This window comes from Bacidia gigantensis (genome assembly GCF_019456465.1).
Source record: "Bacidia gigantensis strain McMullin 20006 chromosome Unknown contig_245, whole genome shotgun sequence".
Taxonomy (NCBI): Eukaryota; Fungi; Ascomycota; class Lecanoromycetes; order Lecanorales; family Ramalinaceae; genus Bacidia; species Bacidia gigantensis.
Genome location: NW_025408601.1, coordinates 12,126 through 32,220, shown reverse-complemented (window position 1 = coordinate 32,220; position 20,095 = coordinate 12,126). Strand labels below are relative to the sequence as shown.

The 20,095-nt window shown below is 47.9% G+C and overlaps 4 protein-coding genes across 4 annotated transcripts; 3 read left to right on the top strand and 1 right to left on the bottom strand.

Moving 5' to 3' along the window:
* Positions 1-334: 334 nt before the first annotated feature.
* Positions 335-2,232, top strand: KY384_005103 (uncharacterized protein; the record flags this gene model as incomplete). The annotated part of the gene is made up of 5 exons (XM_044813605.1): positions 335-468; positions 678-1,143; positions 1,203-1,255; positions 1,363-1,649; positions 1,700-2,232. 5 exons carry the CDS (start codon positions 335-337, stop codon positions 2,230-2,232), a joined length of 1,473 nt encoding a protein of 490 aa, XP_044668906.1.
* A 791-nt stretch (positions 2,233-3,023) lies between these two features.
* KY384_005102 (uncharacterized protein) lies at positions 3,024-4,959 on the top strand (the record flags this gene model as incomplete). The annotated part of the gene is made up of 4 exons (XM_044813604.1): positions 3,024-3,207; positions 3,558-3,979; positions 4,131-4,379; positions 4,444-4,959. 4 exons carry the CDS (start codon positions 3,024-3,026, stop codon positions 4,957-4,959), a joined length of 1,371 nt encoding a protein of 456 aa, XP_044668905.1.
* A 756-nt stretch (positions 4,960-5,715) lies between these two features.
* KY384_005101 (uncharacterized protein) lies at positions 5,716-6,725 on the top strand (the record flags this gene model as incomplete). The annotated part of the gene is made up of 2 exons (XM_044813603.1): positions 5,716-6,465; positions 6,564-6,725. 2 exons carry the CDS (start codon positions 5,716-5,718, stop codon positions 6,723-6,725), a joined length of 912 nt encoding a protein of 303 aa, XP_044668904.1.
* A 4,364-nt stretch (positions 6,726-11,089) lies between these two features.
* On the bottom strand, positions 11,090-17,390 carry KY384_005100 (uncharacterized protein; the record flags this gene model as incomplete). The annotated part of the gene is made up of 12 exons (XM_044813602.1): positions 11,090-11,842; positions 11,897-11,979; positions 12,037-12,865; positions 12,925-13,313; positions 13,361-13,487; positions 13,559-15,444; positions 15,661-15,758; positions 15,825-15,952; positions 16,013-16,075; positions 16,135-16,413; positions 16,595-16,953; positions 17,069-17,390. 12 exons carry the CDS (start codon positions 17,388-17,390, stop codon positions 11,090-11,092), a joined length of 5,316 nt encoding a protein of 1,771 aa, XP_044668903.1.
* Positions 17,391-20,095: the final 2,705 nt, after the last annotated feature.

Below are 20,095 nucleotides of genomic sequence, written 5' to 3'. Positions count from 1 at the left end.
CATAGTGCTGCAATGTGTGACAGTTTGCGAGCTGTTCCAAAACAGAATTGTCAGGCCAGACATCACCTTCAACATGATCTATCATGAATGTTTGTGAGTCTTGCACAGATTGAAATGAAAAGCACGCCGTCAGCGGGGAAGAAACGCCGACATCGGAGAAACTCGGTGGACCGTGGGCCAGACTTCTCGCTTAACGGCGGTGAGCTGCAGGCCAAGAAGCAAAGATTCATGGCGTGCATTAGCCTCTTTGTCACCCCACATCTAGAGGTAAAATAGCTCGCAAAGCGTTGATTCATCTCTTCATTCTGAATCCGATAGCAGCTGATGGTACAACATGATCTCGATACTCAATTCTCTAGCCTACGGGGCTATCGGCCTGTTGGTATACAGTTCTCTCCTTGTTATATACAGGCTCTGCTTTAGCCCAATCGCGCAGATTCCAGGCTCGAAACTTGCTGCCGCGACTTCGTGGGTGGAGCTTTACTACGACATCATCCAAGACGGCCAATTCTCTGAACAGATAAAGCGATGGCACGAGGAATATGGTCCGCCTTTGAAAACACTGTGAAGATGTACTGAACTGACGATCGTGCCTTGACAGGCCCCATTATCCGCATCTCGCCTTCCGAGGTCCATATTTCAGATCCTTTCTTCTTTGATACCCTCTACTCTCCAAGCGCACCGTACAACAAGCTTACCAAATGGAATGATCGTTTCGGAATCCCGCTGTCAACTCACGGTACTGCCCAACATGAGCTCCATCACAAACGCCGCATGGCTATCAACCCATATTTCTCAAAGAAATCCATCAATGAGCTAGTCCCACAGATTCAAGATCGCATGACGACACTATTGAACCATTTGCGAAAGGACTATGAAGATAAAGACAAGGTGCTGTCCCTAACGGACATGTGGGCCTCATTTGCTGCCGAGAACATCTTCGCTTATACGTTTGCGTGGAGCTACAACTTCTTGGACTCGCTGGATGAGAAGAATCCCTTTCTCGAATCAAACCGGGAGTTGGCGCAAACTGTCCATGTTACCGGACACTATCCTCAATTCCTCAAGTTCATGCAATCGATTCCGGAGTCGTGGGTCGCAGTTTTGAATCCAAGTATGAAGGCAATATTCGACTTTCAGAACGTATGATTCAAAGAGATGACTGTTTCCTAAAGTTCATCAAATTTGCTGATGCTCAATAGGGGATAGTCGCTCAGATTGTCAGGATGAAAAAAGGCAAGAACGAGACTCTCAAGTACGTCATACCTAACTCTGCCGACTGGAGAATCAGTATCCATCGCTCTTTCAAGAACTCTACTCCATTACAGGTGCGCACTGTGCTGACGCTAAGGACCAACACAGTAAGTCAGAGAACCGCACAGTCTTCCATGATATCCTGGAATCCGATCTTCTACCACCAGAAGAGAAATCGATCACGCGGATGCAGCAAGAAGCCACCGCTATCTGCGTTGCTGCCATTGGCACTATATCCACTTCACTGTCTCACGCATGCTTCGAGATTTTACGAAACCCCACGATCAAATCGCGACTAGAAAAGGAACTCCAAGATTCGTTTCCAGATCACTCAAGGGCCCCTACTCTGAGTGAACTCGAAAGACTTCCGTATTTGACCGCGGTGATACAAGAAAGTAGGTCCCTCGGATTACCGAGTCGTTCTAGTATTTAGATGATATCTCAGCTGACACCACCATGATAGCTCTTCGCGCTTCAATAGGCGTAGCACAGCGACTCTCCCACGTTCAACCAACACCCATAACCTACGGCATCTACACCATCCCAGCGAACACTCCCATCGGCATGAACATCTACAACCAGCACTACGACCCCCGCATCTTCCCTGACCCCAACAATTTCCAACCCGACCGCTGGTTGGGCGATCCCAAAGTCCCAGTGCCCAAGGACTCTTCCGCTCAAGCCGAGAAAGGAGGAGAACAGGAGGAGAAGACCCGCCAATCACCGCTCTCTCGCTTCCTCGTACCGTTCTCCAAAGGCCCCCGGAACTGTCTGGGCCAATTTCTCGCGCATGCAGAATTATACATCGGCCTTGCGAGTCTGTTCCGGAGTAGTGCCGGTAAAGTAATGAGATTGTATGAGACGGAAGAGAAGGATATTTTCATGGCCAGAGAATATTTCGTTCCGCTGCCTGTTAGGGGGGCTAATGGCGTGAGGGTGAAGATTGGGGAAAAGCATGGCGAGGAGGAGATATCGTAGTATGACGGCAAATTTTCTCGGTTTCAGTCTTACCATGTGCTGTAGTTATGAGCAGCGACTTGTTGATGGAATGCCGAGACGGCTGCGGCTTCCATCAATGTCTTGTCGTATCTGTAGCGGGACACTCTTAATACTGTGCTCAGAAGTAGCCGTAGTTCATCGTCAATGCTGGTCTCTACTAGGCAAGGCTCCCCCTTTTTCTTCGTAGAAGGCTTAAAGTCCTCGCCAAATGCCTGTTCTACTCGTCGCCATTACCCTAATCGTGATTTCAGACGTCACCACAGAGGTCTTAGAATGTTGTGCGAACTCGGATGGAGGACATTGTCCAATCTGGCTGTGTGCTACGCGCAGGATTGTAACAGAACTATACGTGGCAGCGCATTAAGATGAATCTGGACAATATTGAGGGTGGCGGGTATGGGTAATGATGCATGCCCATGGAAGGTCCAGGCAGTTGGGGAAATTCACTTATGCTGCCCGCCTTTCAGCCTTGTTGCCTTTACTTCTGTCTTCGTTTTCCCTCCTTCCTTCTCAATCAACAACTTCAATTATCTTGTATTAGACTACTGCGATCTTACTCTTCTATGACGACGCATATTCGTCAATGTATGAGACAGCAAACAGTGACGATGTTCTGCAAGCGCTGCGATGATATTCTTCGTCACATAGTGGAGCCGCTGACATCTGTTGATGACGGGTCTACAGCCTTCTATATGCATCATGAGACTATTGATAGTCTGGACTCAGCCTTGAAGGATGAATGTCGAGGCTGTTGCGCTCTTGTGGGTCACATGACTGAAGATGAGAGAAACGACCTACGGCGTCAGGCACCCAGAGATTACGTGACACATGCGATATTTCAGAAAGCCGAATCACTATCAAAGTCGGTGGCCGAGTCCCTGGGGATGTTGGAATGTTATATTCTCTACGTCGACTTTGACTCGAATATGTTGACGCAGGCTATGAAAGATAAGGGTAGATCTTTCCTCCAATGGATGATCTTCCAACCACTCAGGGGTGAGTCATTGTTTCTTTACATAGGTATCGTGCAGCTTGCACAATGATATTACCTGGCAACATCGTACTGACTATGCATTGATATACGATTTCAGATGCTGGAAAAATCGTCTCCAAACGGCCAATCGCTGCTACGACTGATTCCGAAGAGTCATGGGACCTCGCGAAACAGTGACTCGCTCGTTGCGACAATGAACATGAGCACTGCAAGAATATACGTCGATCAAGATACCTTCCTACAAGACTCGTGGATCTACAACCCAATTCAGGTGCTTTAGAGTCCGTCAGGCTGATCGAGACCGCTTCAGGATTATCAGAAGTATCAGGCACGGAGTATGTAACATTGAGCCATCGCTGGGGGCACGCGAACATATTTCGACTTACAAATGATAACCTTCCTCAGCTAAAAAATGGGTTTGAAATCTCAGCTTTGCCAAAGACCTTCGTCAATGTCATTGACGCCATTCGGAAGCATCTCCCCGTTCGCTACCTTTGGATTGATTCGCTTTGCAAAATACAAGATGAGGAAGACCTATCTGACTGGATCAGGGAGGCAGCGCAGATGGAAAAGGTCTATGAGAATGCCTTCTGCAACATCTCCGCAACTGGCGCAGAAGACAGTTCTCAAGGCCTCTATCACCATCATAGGCCTGACCTTCTCACCCATTTCTGTGTGGATCTGTGCTTCGGCTGGCTAGATTCTTCATCAGATTCCACCGTAACATATGCGGTATGGGATTTTCATTACTGGGAGAACCAGCTGTCTTTGTCACCCCTTCACTACAGAGGTTGGGTAGTTCAAGAACGACTGCTGGCACGAAGAGTCCTGCATTTCTGTCGTGACCAAGTCATCTGGGAGTGCGCCGAGTTGGCCGCTGCAGAAGCATATCCCAATGGTCTTCCACCAATACTTCAAAAACAGGCAAAAGTCGGACTCAAGTGCTTGGACCCAGCAACCGAAGGACGACGCCTACGGGAACTTGGGCCAGGCTAGATTCTTTGCGCACCAACTTTGGCCCCGTATCGTAGAGATCTACAGTAATTGTCAGCTCACGATGGAGAAGGACAAACTGGTTGCAATCTCCGGAATCGCAAAGCGGATGCGAGTGATACTGCAAGATGAGTACGTGGTTGGAATGTGGCGGCGCTTCCTGTGAAGCGAGCTTCTATGGAATCTGGATCATCACCGTCAAGCCAATTTTCAACTGTCTTGTCGACCTGCGCGATATCGAGCTCCCAGCTTTTCCTGGGCCTCTGTTTGATGGAGTCATCAATGTTGGCACGCCCGAGGATAGAGGTATCCTTTTCTCGGTCGAGGATGTCTCGATTCAATACGCATCCGCTGACACAACAGGGCTTGTTTCTGGCGGTCATATTGTGCTGAAAGGGTCACTGAAAGCACTCAGACTCAGACGCAATGATGTTCTGAAGAAGACATGGATCGTGATGGTCGATGGCAAGGATATGGTACCTGAAGGGAAGGACCCACAAGACCGACTGGGGCCCCTTGTACATCTAGATGTCGACCAGCCAGATTTCGAGGTTGAAAATGAAACTACGAGTTTGTATTGCATGCTAGCTAGAGCACCGTATGGAGATCATTGGACCTTCCTTAAGTGCCTCCTGTTGGAACATCTGCGCGATGGGGATTACAGAAGAATTGGTGTATCTATGACCGATAAGCGCGAGTTGATAGACGCGATTGCTTGAAGGAAGTGCGAATGAAGGCGACATACCTTGTAAATCATATGATGCCAGCAGTGGTAGACACGTTTTCAAAGTACTTTAATGTTGGAAGAAGGCTCATCGATGATGTTTGAATCTTGCTTATCTATAGGGCAGGTGGATTGCTAAACGACGCTTTGAGATTTAGCATTTCCTTCATTATGATAACTTTACTACGCGAGAAGTGATTTATCCATAATTCTAGGGAGCACCTCTTAAAGAAAATACCATAATGCATATATTTAAGCCAACTATATTAAGCCTGCTAGGGGATGAAGGCTCCCAACATTATTGATAGACCTACTTTGAACACTTTCGCTTTAACCACTATAATTAGAATATCCAGGTTGCTAAAACTTAGAAACTTCTTTGAAGAATGCGAGCAATTCGTCCTTGTGGGCAACTATCGATTGACTAGGTGAATAGGGGACGCGAAGTTATAGGGAGAAGCAGCCTTGTGGCGTTCTTTCCTCTAAGGGGGCGGAAGTGGGGGCTGCTTACGTAATGCAATATCTTGGCACTGTGTTCTTGCCTCACCTTTCGACACTTCATCCTACTATCGACGTGTAGGATTGCGACACTTCATTCATCTTCAGTGTCTATTAGTATATGATATACCATCCTTCTAGTGTCGTGAATAATGTCTTGACACATCTGGCTCTGGAGAGCTTTCGCCTTGTGAATCCTTCCTTCTCCACTCTTTCAATCATCTTCATCGACCCTTAAATCAACTCATCTCGCATGATGGTATCTTCTCAACAGCCCATCCGCGCATCAAAGCGTAAGCGAGAGCATGTCAAATACTACGAGAGTAGCGATGAACTAGAGCACGGAGATAACGATTATTTCGTCGAGTCGGAAGACGAAGGTTACACGTCACGAAAGAAGCCCAAAGTGGACCATGCAGGAGTCAAGGACCGTCTAGTGTCGAAATCTCAGATTTTCCCGTTTGCCAAACTACCACCAGAGCTTCGTAATCGCATCTACCAGTTGACGTTGACCGATCCAGACGGAATTGGTCTCATTTCTACCGACAAGGCGTATCGACGAACGGTCAAGCGGGCCGTAATTGGACGAGACGAGAGTGGAAACGGCATAAGACGCGCAAAAGGTGGTAGGACTTGGTTTTGGGGTAGAACCAGGCCTGAACCAGCCCGTTACGCTGCACCAGAGAATCATATCCTACCTAACATGCTACTTCTGAACAAAGCCACTTATGAGGAAGCCCGAGCAATACTGTATGGTGGAAACGTATTTTCTGTGGAAGACACCATGGCCTTACATGGCTTCCTTGCCATTGTCGGAGCAGAGAATCGAGCTCTCATCTCCGAGGTGGAAATCTGCGGCTGGGGCTGGAGCGCTGCCACCAAGGCAATGAATCATCCCGCCTTCACCATCCTAAGCCAGGCGACCAACTTACGACGACTGCGAATTTCCTGTATGGTAAGAGAAAATGGGAAGTACTACAGTGCAAAAGACGTAGCTAGGAGTGTAAGTGATCACAATCCCTCTTCTCCATGACGGGCGCACTTTAGCCCCCCCAAGATTCAACCAGGAACTGAACTAATAATATGTCGTGCCTTATCTAGATCTATCGTGATGCCTTCCTCTGGATTGAAGCTGTAGGCAGGGCTCAGGGACAGAAAGATGCGGCCCTCAAACTTATAGACATCGACGACGTCAATCATGGCAGTTCGCCCCTTGACCAATGGCGCAAAGACTTCGAGAATTCTTTGAGGAATTATCTATAATAAGCTGTGATGGAGAACAATGAACGTAACAACCCTAAGGTTGTTTCGGGCAAGTTCGGCACTGAGAGGGCTGATTGAAAGAGGATGATTTCATAGACGGACGTTTTTTAAATGCATTTTCAAGTTTGCTTGAAGCATGTTCACACATGGCCCGTGCAAGAACGATCGCTCATTCTACCTGAAACAAAGAAGGAAATGGCTTTGCTTACTTAGACTATTCGAGCTGGAGCCTGGAAGGCTTGAAGATAGCATATCAAAACCGAGTGATGCTTCAGAGCATCAGCAATCAGGAGGCCGGTTTACTGCTTTTGACGATTTTGACGAACCACGATAAATTATTTGGCTAAAGTCAGAATATCGTGCAAAATCGAGGTCATTTTCAATGTTTCTGTCCACTACGTCATCCATTTCGACTACATGACATCATGAGTAAAAACCCTTTCCGCCCCTTCGTACAACTCTTGACCACCCACTCACCTAATTCCACGCACCGACGCTTGCCAAATTAGCATATCATCTTCCTGACGACAATCCAACCCTTTACACCATGCCTCGCATCATGGCCCCACCGCCTTCTGGCGAGTTCTCCATCGTTCTGACCCAGCCTTTCGGTACCCCCATCATCCCCCCATCCTTTCTGCCCATAGCTGAATTCTGTCAGGCGAGACCTCAACGACTCAGAAGATCGAATTTATCGGCGAGCCCAATCGTCCCTCCAACGTCAAAGTCACGCGCCACCTGGGCAAAGACTTGCAGAACATCGAGGTTAAGACTGGCTCAATCCAAGCGTAAACCCGCCCTGCCTCGTCATCACTTCCCCATCCTCTCGCTACCCCCCTTCTCCGCTAATTTTCCTCCCCCAGCGACGACACAACCGAGCTCCTCGACCTGACAACCCAACTCTCCGGGTTCCCTAGCAACCCTGACAAAGACGTGTATGGCTTGGATACGCGCCTTACCTTAACGACCTTCAAGGTGCAGTGGGATAATGCGGAGGAAACTGAGGGAGTTGAGGGTGAAGTGATGCCGACGGAGGAGAATAAGCAGAATTTTAAGGATGTGGTGGATAGTGTGAGATCTTTGGCGAGACAGAGCGCTAAGTGAGGTATAGCTGGGTAGGCATTCTCGTCAGGGACGAGTAGAAAGGGTCAAAAGGCTAAGCAGCCAGGGTGCGGTATGGCTGGAGAGAAAAACTACTGACCACGTTTAGTCAGTGAGTCAGCTGTGTGTAAGAAGGTGATAATCTTGCCTGCTCGCTGATCGAGATGATATGGTGAAGCTGTATTTTACTTCTCTCTCTAGCAGGACAGCCTTTGATGCTGCGTTCCCGAAATTCTTTGTTTGCAGCGTATCTGCTCTTCGGGATCACTTGAGGCGATGGCATGTCATGGCAACAGTGTTACTTAGGAGGATTGGCCCAGACCACCTTCTTTTGAGCGTACTTCTCCTCTATTCCTCAGCCTTGGATCTCAAACCTAGCGTTGCAGCCTTTTGTAGGCCAAAAGATCGGATGTTGTCGTGAAGGGTGCGGTGCTATTCAGATTTCCAAAACGTGAGCAATATCTGAGTTCCATACTGGGTGTCCTAGGTAAGCACTTCGCTTCTGCATTGCCATCATAAGTACCAAAGCAATCCAGAAAAGCATAAATATAATTTTGAACGGCTCGGAGGTAAGTACGATGGGTCTCGGATTGCCCCAACCAACAATCTCAGCAGAAAGTCCAGATATTGGACTAGCGAGTGTGACAGAGCTTTTTGTTCGATTACTACCAAGATTAAGCGCTAGCATAGAGTTGATCTATGAGATGGCCCAAGCCATGCTATATGAATGATCGTGAAATCTTCCAATTTCTATTCAACAGATCGACTTAACGCAGTCTTCTGACAGCCCAGCGGTGGGATCAACATCGCATGTACCGCATTGACTCATTCACCGAGCCACGTCTCCTACTTGGCCCGCAAACACGCCCCTCAACATCTAGCAGAGCAAAGACGTATCTAGAAAGAAAAGGTTGGGAGCGCTGTGGGGAGCGAGAATGGAAGACCTGTCGGGAGGGCAGTCGGAATGAAGGTCGGCAGGGCGGTCGGAATCGCGGTCGGAATCGCAGTTGGTATCCCTTGAGGGTCGGCGTCGGCCTCGCGCTTGGCATGATTCTGGGAGGAAGCGCATCAGTATCAAGGTCTCTAGGCGTCTTTGGTATCATACCCAAGGAAAAGCCATCGCGGCACTGAGCATGCAAAGGACAATAGAGGCTGAGGAGAATTTCATTGTTGGTTGGCAATGGTGGAAATGGCGGTACTTGGAAATGACGGTCTGGGCGATGTTGTGAATAGATTGGAGATGAATTTGTTTGACGTTGAAACAAGCCTTTAGATCTAAGATGCCAAGATGATGAGACGCAAGGGCCAGGAACAAACGACTTCTTGTATCGCGCTCGAGTCCAGTCGGGTTTTCGTCGCCGACCGGAACGTTGACATTCCGGACACCCTGCAGGCGGGGTATGCATACATCCATGTCTACTTTCGGACAACGCAATGACTTTGCTGTGATTGATAGGAGCATGTCGGTAGGAACATAGCTTGGATCTCGCAATCCGTTCATTGAGTGGAGTAAAAAGCGACGTCGCTTGATCATTGTGCATAGAGGCTACGCAATCGCTTCTCCACAACACCCGTTCTGGGACGAATTTTGAATGGCCGCTGCGTGTCCTGCATATCGGTCTTGAAAAGATGCATCTGACCACACAGGTGGCTTTTCAACAGCACTGGGAGTCGCGCAGGACGGCGCCAAGTTGGCACCGAGCCTAGGTACGAGCACAGATGTCGGGTTCATGGCAGCGCGAGTAGGTTAACACCGAACTTGGTGATCACTCGCTTTAGGTGCTCTCGACATGACGTACCTGCATTTTCTCAAACTCTCATTCACAGTATTTGGAGGAGGGAAAAGAGTTGACACACTGTGGAAACACCCTGAATTTTCCGCACTTTCGTTAGCATTCTCGAGCAATGTTTTGAAGAAAGCAAGCGCGACGGTACCATGTCAGTAGACGAAAACTTATGCACGAATCGTATTTAGCCACTACTAACGTACATACCCAGACTTGAAAGGAGCAGGATGATGTGAATGTCGTATGCGTCCTTCAGGCTCTCATTTTACTTGCCAGAATAGAAACTCGCGACGACAAAGACCTCTATCCCTTTTTCTCTTTTCAAAGGGTCGGCCAAAAGCTGGGGGAATATGGTCTGATCAAATTTGTCACTAGACTTCAGATATAAGACTGTTTTACAGAGGGTCTCAATCCAGGATCTGTATATATCATTTCCGGTCAACCATTTGACCGATGGGATAGTTCTGCCTTTGTGCCCGCAATGAAAAATCAATCCAAAGCGCCCACTATATGGAGGTATTCATCGCAAGTTGGCGAGTGGACAGTCCAAAAAAGTCAAGCGAAGTGATTTCTGCCGCTAGGAACCCCAACTGATCGGCTTCGCCCGTGTAGTAGAACATCCTAAAGTAATCTCCTCGTTGGGTAATGGATCTACGGTGTTGTGGTCTAGAGCTTATAGGAGACCCTTCAATGGTGATAAAAGGATATTTCGCATGGAACCTCGCAAGCAGGAGGGCAGGTCTACCAGCAGGACTTCTAACATACGACTCTCAAAGCCTAAGCTCCTGAATAAAATAACTCTCCCGAAGCTGTGGGCAAGGAAGACAATGTTGCGGAACAAGCCATCTTGCTGAACCAGACATTGAGTTCTATACTTTCCGAGTCACATGCATGTTTACTCTGAATGCACTCCAACAACTCCAACGCGACACTTCTAGCATTAGGGTCGACTTTAAAGCACTTTCCAATGTTATATTGAAAGTCCAAGTTCTCAAGTTCTGCCTCTTCTGGAGAGGAGTAAATAGCGGGTGGGAAATAATACAATTAGGGAGCGCTGTCTACAAGAGTACGTAGGAAGGAGCAGCGTCTATCTCGTAAAGGAAGCAGGAACGGGTCCCTACATAGAAAAACCTATACTAAGGCATACGTTATTTCTTTTGCAGTATTAATTTTGCCTCTCCTATCGAGTCGTCATTTTCGCCTAACGCTTGCAGCGAAATTACACTCCTCCTTCATTGCTAGTACTCAGAGGTATTGGGGTCATAAAAAAATAACAGCTCGTCAATACGCGACTGGTTTCGCCGCGAGCAAAGATTAAGGCAGACTACGGCAATTTTGGCGCAGCATAAATCATTATACTCAAGGAGAAACATCTACCACCAAAAGACATATCGAACAAGCGTCTTAGAACACAAACCTACGAGGACGCACCGACTTCCAGAATAGACGCTACCTGCCCCCCTCAACCAAACACTCTCAAAGCGAGATCGCCTTCCTAGCAATCCTCCGATAAAGATCTGCCGGCGTCTCAAAAGGCGCCCACTCAATCGTGAACGGCCCAACACTGCCTCCGCCAACTTTCCCCTCAATCTCGAACTTCATAGGTTTCCCGTCCGCGAGGTCTCGCGCATTGACTTGCACAGCAATCCTAGTGATGCGGAAGGCGGCATTCTTGATCTTCTCCACCACATCTTTCATGTCTTTCATGGCGCCTTTGAAGTCTTTGTGCAATAGAGTCAGGTTGGCGCGGAGCTGCTCGACTTCTTGCTTGACTCTTGCTTCGTTGGCTACTTTGTTATCGTATTGGACTTGGCGAGCTGAAAGCTCCTGGTCTTCTTTCGTGCGCAAGATGGCTTCGTCAGCACGAGCGATGATAGATTCCAGATCTGGACGTCGACTGTCGAGCAGGCTCTGCGCTTGTTTGATCGCGTCGATGTGTTTTTGCAGGCCGTTCTCGTGGACACGAAGCTCCCTTAATCTGTCTGCCACCTTCTGGTCTTCGTCTTGTTGTATTGCGCGAATGAATCCGGAGATACCTTGTGTTTGCAGATTTTGGAGACCAGTGTTGATATTTCCTAGAGTACCAGCTCCGCGAACGAGTGCTTCATCAAGCGACTTGAACCCTGCATCGTTCAGCTTTGAGTTGGTGAAATTCCATGCGTTTCCAAGCTGCTCTAGGAGGAAGTTAGCTCCTTCAAGTTGCGTCTTCTTAATGCCGAGGGGAAAGACCTGTCATTCGTCTGTTAGGAATAATGCCCTCATAGATTGGAGGACATGTCTTACCAATGCTGCTTTCTTGAAGACATTAGCTCTGTTGAATTCATTTTCAAGCTGATCGAACTCTCGTCTTATCTGATTCACGATGACTGAGTACACCTGGCATTAGCGACGTACAGAAAAGGCAAAATGTCGAAAAGACCCACCTTGCTGAACCGTCAATTTACTCACTTGCCCGTCTCGATTGACTTGCATAATGCGAATAGGGCCATATTTATCCCGCATTTGCTGTTCCAGCGCTCCATGCTCCCGTTGTACTCTTGATTGCTCGTTCTGGGCGTTGCGTAGCTTATCATCATACTCAACCCTCTTGTTCTGGACCATCGTTTCTCGATGCGTTTCTGCTTGCCTTAATTTCTCCTTCGCTGCTACGAAATCCGCAGCTTGCTTGTCTTTTGCTTCTGTCACGTTGTCCTTTAGAGTTTGAAGTTCCTTCTGAGCATTCTGTCGCTTCAACTCCTCGGTTTTGAATAGTCGATCGCGACGAGCGCGCTCAGTGTTGGTGTTGATCCTGGCCTCCTCAACCTCTTGCGCCATTCCTTCCAATTGCTGATTCATTTGGCCGATCTCAGATTGCAATTGCTGGTCGACAGCTTGAAACCCTTCGTCTCCAAGTTCTTCGATCTTTCCAAGAACACCAATGACGGCGTCACATATCGCGCCGAAAACATCACCCGATAATTCCGCTCGGAGATCGAGATCAGCTTTAGACAGGTCCTTAAGGTCCGAATTTTGAGCCTTGGCTTTCAAAATGAACTTGAAAACCTCTGCAAAGCGTATATCAATGTCGATGTCGAAGGCGACCGATGGCTGAAGTGAAATGTTAAGATATATCTTCGCCTCGAATGCTAAAAGCTTGATCATGCCATCTACAAAGAACTTCTGCTCATCAGATGTCATCACAATTTCCATGGAAGCGTCTGGTGCACCTTTTGCTGACTTCACTTCCAGAGGCCCAATTTTGAAGGCATTGACCTTACCAAGAAAGCGCACACCACTTTTGCCCAAGGTCGCTGCGAAGCTGGCAGTCTTACCGAAAAGGACCATTCGTGGATGGAGAATTTGGAAGACCTCGTTGCTTTTGCGCTTGGCGTACCTTGAGAGCTGGATGCAACGAAGATATCGAGACCAGCTTCTTTGATATGTATATCTGCGTCGGGGATGATGAAGTCCTTGATACCACCACTGATTTGGAGCCCGTTGGTATCGAGCGAGATGAAAGCATATGCACTACTATGCCCATTGAAAGTAACGCTACCGCCAAGGCCGATTCCCTTATTAGAGATACGCAGATACAAGTTTTCGAAATGAAGGTCATTGCCCCCAGTATCCGCCGGGACAGATTGCCCTGTCAGTTCCGCGTATAATTCACGAACTTCGGCCCATGAAAAATTGCCGATTTCTGCCTGTAGAAAGCTCTCCGCTGTACAAATCAGTCAGACGTATTTTCAAGTAATATGGAAGGTTTACCTTTTGAGTATTGTCCGGTAAGAAACACTTGTGCCTTCCTAAGCGTCATGAAAGCCGAAATCCGGATGCTCAGTGATTCTTTGAAAGCTTTGCTTGAGAAAGAGGTTTCAAATTGAACTTGACGAACCTGCAGCACGTCAGTTTCATACCAGCTCCAATTCCGTCATTGGAGTCGACATGGACTAGAGTATGGCTTACTGTCAGAGCTTCAATACCGAAGACACTCTGCCATTCGTCGCTGGAAAGCCGCATTGACATTCGATAGAGATCCCCAGTCTTCCTCAAACGGTAGTCAACGAGAGTTGGCAAGTCGCCCCCATTCAATCCGCGTATCTGGAGGGAACCAAAGAAGCCATACCCGAATCGCCAGCGATTCTCAGAGCCAATAGTTGACACTTTAGTAGCAGAGACCTCAACGCCGATTGACGTGAATTTCAAGATTTCACCAATTCTAAAGGAAATATTCTGAAAAGAGCCCTGCAGGCAAAGTGTGGTGACTACTGGCATGACCGACCAATTGCGCTCCGAAGCTAGGTGAGCAGTCACGTGAAGACTCTTAGGTGCAACATTCTTCTCACCGAATAGATACTGCAGAGAATCCGCAACGGGCTGCAGAGCGCCCTCAAACAGAATATCCGCCTGTATCCTCAAACCTGGAGCATGCAAGAAATCGTGTCGATCTTCGGAGTAAATAAGCTCAAAGTTCTGAATTGGGATTACCGTCATCACCTTGTCTTGCATGTAAGGAAAGAGGGCAATGATGGGGTTCAAAGGTGGTTGGGTGATATTAGGCTTGACTCTCTCGAAGACGGGCAGAGTGGGATCGCTGGACTGCAGGGTATACAGCTGCGCTGAAAGCCCGTTAATGCCAAACAATTGTTTGACGTCGACGGACAACTCATACGTCGACAAAGCTGCAGTGCCGACCCGTGATGAAGTCTGGATCGCTGAGGCTTTGATCTCATCAAGACTGGTCGAAGAATGTCCAGGAACCTGGACGTCTGATCTTTCCACCGCTGACAACAAGAGCGTGGGTGGCTCAAAGGGCTTCGCTCCTTCCAGGGTATCTGTCAGAGGCGCAAGTAGTAAGGCTTCGCTGGTTGCAGGAATAGCGACTGATTGGATCAAGGCAGGTATATCAGCGAACGTGCCAGTATCCGTTGCTGTGACCAATTTTGGATTTTCAACAATCACGCCGCCGATAATCAAGACTGGGTCATTAAGTCCCGTACCATTCAGCTCTGTACTTTGTTCATTCTGGAACTCGCTTGAGCTGACAGGCTGAGGTTCGGTTTGACGTGATTGCGAGCCCGGAGCCTTTGGCTCATGAATCGTCTTTGCCTCATTGTCCATGACTTCCAAATTTTGTTCTCTATTCATCATAGGGAGACCGCTCTCATTCGTTGCCTGGTCCGTTTCATTATCAGTGTTCCCTGAGCTGGTCAATGTGTTACGAAGGCCGAATGCCTTGGGGTCAAAGACGTCATCGAGAGCTTGAACACGGTTGAATTCATCTGATTTGATGAGATTGACCTCAAGATCTTCAAGGGTCGCATTCGCTAGATTGTTGAGGTCCAGAAAAGTAGACCCATTGGCTTGTGGAGGTTGAGTCCCCAGAAGAGAAGTCTCAGCGGAGGGTTTTGGCCCTGATGTATCACCATTGACCTCTTCGACTTCAGGAAAAGCAGGCTGTTCATCTTCAAGCTTGGAGTCAACCATTGGTGAGCGCAATACAAAGGGAGCATCTTCAATGGCCTCGGTGTGCAGTCTGGAATCAAAGTTGACTTCGAGTGGTCCGGAAGGCTCTTCTTGCATAGCCGCCTCATTTTCTTCCAGAATGCCATCCTGCCACTGATCATGACCATTCTGAAGAATGTTCGGATTCTCGTCAATAACTTCCATGCTGATGGACTGTGATACAAACAGAGGTGCATCCGACACAGGGGCATTTGGTGGCTCTTGTTGGTGCAGCGATAGATGTTGTTCGAGCTCTTTCTTCTTATCCTCAAAGACGTCTTTCAAAAGCTTCAGGTCAACCTGACTCTCGCCTTTCGTGAAGAAGAGGCGGGTAAATGGGTAGAAATCTACGTCGAAGATAGGCTTTTCCCAACCCAAGAGTCCCGACTTCGAATATAATCCAATTATATACCCCATGGTAAAACAGAGGCAAGGACATTTTTCGAAACACCATTCGAGATGCTCGTTCCCATTGAAAGGGGTGCTTTTCTAGGTCCAGGCTCCATTGTCTTCGTGAAAGCTCAAGATCTCAAGATCACGATTTATCAGCACAAGCAACTCACCTGTCACAGGTGAAAATGACGCATCTTTGTCAGCAGCTCTGTAGAGTGCCCGCAATTCATGCTCGAATTTGTAGAACTCCTGCCAGGCTTTCTCGACTCTAGGTGTCTCAAGTAAGTAACATGTAGCCACTTCAACACGGGGATATAAGGAACGCTTAATTTACCTCAACATAACGGAATTGGTTTCAGAGGAGCCAAACACCATGTTCAATTGGATTTGGCTTGAGTTCCAGGCCTCTGTCTCTTCTTCGCTCACGACTCCACCATACGCGAAGGCAGACAAACGAAGCCACTGCGCGGACAGAAACCTGTAAGATTGGTGCATATGAATTGGGATCGCGTGTGAACGTACCTCTGCAATATGTGGAGCCCCCATGCGTTTCGCGGGATCCCACTTGAATACTTCTTTCGCAAGCTGCAATCATTCATTCAGTACTGAGACGAAATGGATTTAATCGAAAGGAGATAGCTCACCTTCGGGGCAGAGATCTTATTCATGACTGAAGTCTGGCTGACGGTACCCTTTCTCTTTCCAACAGCTGCGATCATCTTCTCGGCTTGGAGTGGAATGAAACAGCAATGTTGATCGTAAGTGAGTTTGGCTTCTTGAGACGGATTTAAGTTACCTTTGGAACTGTTAGGTAAGGTAGTACCGGCCATCCCGTGCTCCCTATAGACTAGTCGGTCTTGATAAAGCTCAGCATTCTCTGAAGGCTGTAGCTGTTCGCTGAGCTCTTGAATGAGCCCTTCAGTCTGCTAATCTTCAACGGGATAGTCCCAGTCCCTATGTTTACCAAGATATTGTTTCAGATGTTCTGCGGAAATCCATGTTGAATAGTGATGAAAGGGATTGTCAGCGAGCTTGATGTCGTTTAGTTAGCAAATATCGAGGCTTCAAACAAAGATAGAGCTTGAACTTCCAAAGCTTACATACATGGTAGTATTCAGTGTCTTCTACGGAGAAGTCGAATACATACTTGACGGCCGAGCTATCTTGAATCTGCTCAAAAGCAGCCCGAACTCGGTCAAATGGTACTCCATTCCTTGTCCACAAAGAGACATCCTCTTTCACAGTGGGCCCAGCGCCATATGGACGAATGATTAGAGTCATCTCACCAGGAGCAGGGTAATAAGCGCGCATTGCAGTAATGTCGTTATCGCCTTTCCAGATGGATGTCGAAGCTTCGAAAAGGTCCGACCAGGTTTTAGAGTGCAAGAATGTGGTGAGATTTGTTGGAAGCTCATACAGTTTACATGCACCGCCAAGAGCCCTGCCAGGCATGATATAACCACCTTTCAGCACTCCCTTGTTCGAACCGTTGTATCTTATGTCGTGTATGAATAGCTCCTTAAAGTCTCCCCCATTCCAAAGTCGAAACTTCAGGCTGAGTGACGTGCTTGTACTCACCCTTCAAGCGATAATCATTGTAAGGTCGATTCCTGTGCTTGTGCCATTCGTAGCTTCCGTTCGCAGCAACCGCTTGGTGTATGAAAACGCTGGAAATGTACGTTGGATAGGGTACCCCAAGCAGCTGAGACTGCTTAGGGGCAATTTTGTAATAGTCATCGTCACCTCTGCAGTAATTGTTGAAGAATTGGTGTATAGCAGTCGAATCCAGTCCATCAGTAGCAGGAAGAGCAATATCGCCAGGGTTCAAGAGCTTGTACAACACATGATATGTACCTTCCACGGACTTCAGTTGATCCTTCCATGCTGAAGAGCTGGCCATTGTCTTGCGGAAGCTGTTGGGTTATTCAAGTATTTACGGGGGTTGGGGGGTAGAGAGCCCCTGAGTAGGAATGCTATTAACGATAGTGACTTCAATGAAAGGAGTGTAATGCTGTGTGCTGCAATTGCGTCAACTCCCCACGAGGGCGTTCGTTGTTTAAATAGACAATGTTTTTGCCGCCATCTCTACAGGTTTACCTCTTTTATCCCATAGTAGCCCACACGCCTAACCCTCTCGACGTTCAAAGCCCGACAATCAACAGGTCTGCTTCCAAATCATCAGTCTAAGTGCGCCTCGTCATTTCTCAAGCGAGCTGATTTCCGTTTTGGTTATGTTAAATGTCTAGAGTTTGGCCATATGATAGTTCAAGTCGATCATAATTGCTTGCGGGCGGCCAAAACATCCAGATTTTCCAATCTAGTCGACTTCCACACGCAGGCTTGCCTTGATGCGAAGCTGGAAGCAATAGTGGTTGCAGAAAACGCCATGGCTCCCGTACAATTCCATTTCAGGAATGTAACAATAGCACAGATCATCATGGGTTACCATGTGGCTGGTGATTAAAGTATCTAGGGTAAACTTCTGTTCAAGATGGGATAGCCTCCGGGAGATTAGCAAACATATGATCGACTCTGACGACGCTCGCGAGTCGCCCTATCGGGAAATTAACCCTCGGACCCGCTAGAACCGAAAGGGTTGAGAGAATTGATAGTAGATTTCTAGACAAACGTGGAGGGTGATACCAGTGGTGGGGGGCCGGACAGTAGCTCCAAAGACTTGCGTTAGTGTGCTTCAAGCAGTCTCAGCGCCTTGTTTAGCAGTCCATCTGAAGGGTCCTGACACTGCCGTCTCGCGCGAGGCAATAATGGGAACAAGCTTGTTTGGAGATGACGGCAGGATCTTTGTACATCTGCCGACTTTGCGAAAGGTGTTATGGTGGCGCTCATGCTTTCCTGAAGGAGAATCAGCTAGTTCTACCAGGGAAAGGCTCGCTTACCTTAGTTCAAATTTTGGCTGGATTTGGCAACTATTTAAGATTAATGTCTGGTGGCGTACGATGAGAGAGCTGGTAACTCAAGCCAGGCATTGCAAGGGCCGACGCGATCCATGTCGAGCGGTCTGGGCCGCGTCCGTTCGTTCCGAGCGACAAAGCCAGAAGCGTTGGGCCGTCAGTGGGGTTGAAGGGATAACTTTGGACGGCGGCCCGGATTCGAGATGCAATAGCTGCATCACGCGCGGTGTTGGTAGGCAGGGAAACGGGGAGAGGTATTCTGCTTTCTTCTCTGTGCTCGCGAGTGGGGTGGGACTGGAGATGAATTGAAGGCGCGAGGGGCGGAGGTATGGGTATAGGTTTGATGAAGATGTTGCAATTTTCGAGGCTGGTGTTTCTTCTTCCTGATCGGTACTCTTGACTATCCGGACATCTCCTCTAATGCGCAGGATCGCAGGTGTGGAGCGTGGTGTTAGCTGATAATTAGGGGGCCTGGAATTCTTTGGAGGTTAGTGTGGAGGTTGACTAGGTATGTGAGCGGGGGTGGTTAAGAAGGAGGAGTAACTATTATATTATAATGAGATTGTTATAATTTATTATTATTATTTCTCCGTATTAGATAACCTGGGTGTAGGTGATTTTTTATATATTGAGATAGAAAAGCAAGAAGTATATAGTAGAGGAGGCAAGGACTTGTTGAGGCGGTTGGAGGTCAGCAAAGTAGAGTTTTGTTTGGTGAGGACTTGTATCTATACTATGCATCGTGTTAGTGAGAGGAGCCGTCTCGCATCGATGTTTGCACTACACTTATTGTGACAGGGATACAGTGCTGTCACCCGTGGGCTGATCATATCGTCCTCTGTCCCGTAGAGAGACGATTGATACTGACACTTTTGTTTAACAATATCCCAACTATTATCCTGTCTATCGATTTTGATATAGCCCTTGAACGCTGTGGTTAGCAACCCCAACACTTATCCGATGACCACGGCCTAATACTAAAGCTGGACATAGCGCAGAAAATAACCCATACCATGGTATGAGTTACTTTATGCAGCTACCCGTCTCTACTCCATTCACTGCTATTGCAAACATCAGGCCCCCAGCTCCAATATCCTTCCATTAGTATCCTAGAGGATGGGATGAAGCGAAGGCAGCGATGTGCTTACATCCACAAAAAAGCAAGACTTGAGCATTCTCCCCAATAGTCTGCTCACCATCCATTCTAGAGGTAGAAAGCGCCGAGAATGCTGGCCTGACCTCGATTCGAGCGCCCTTCACTCGAGCGAGAGAAGAGAGCTGAGGCTAGATGTTGAGAATATGAATGATTTGCATAAGGATCCGTTGCCCCATTGGGAAAACTTCGAAGGCTGAGGGGTGCAGACCTTACTTTTAAAGGCTTTAGATACTCAAGGCTGGAGAACCTATCCTGTATACGCGGATTGACAGGGGATCCCGTCGATCCAATATCAAGAACACTCGAATGGCCGATAAATGCTGTTTAACGGAGCTCATACCGCCCAAGTCTACCATTTTTATCTCATCAAACTTTCATATCAGTGGAGGAGGAGAACACTATCGGGCTGATGGTACTTTTTTCCTTTTCAGTGTTCCTGGGTGCGTTACTTACGCTCAGGTAGAATATTTTCGATCCGATTTGTGGAGAAACCAATACTTAGCTCGTCCCCGGCGTAGGGGCATATTAATGGCAATA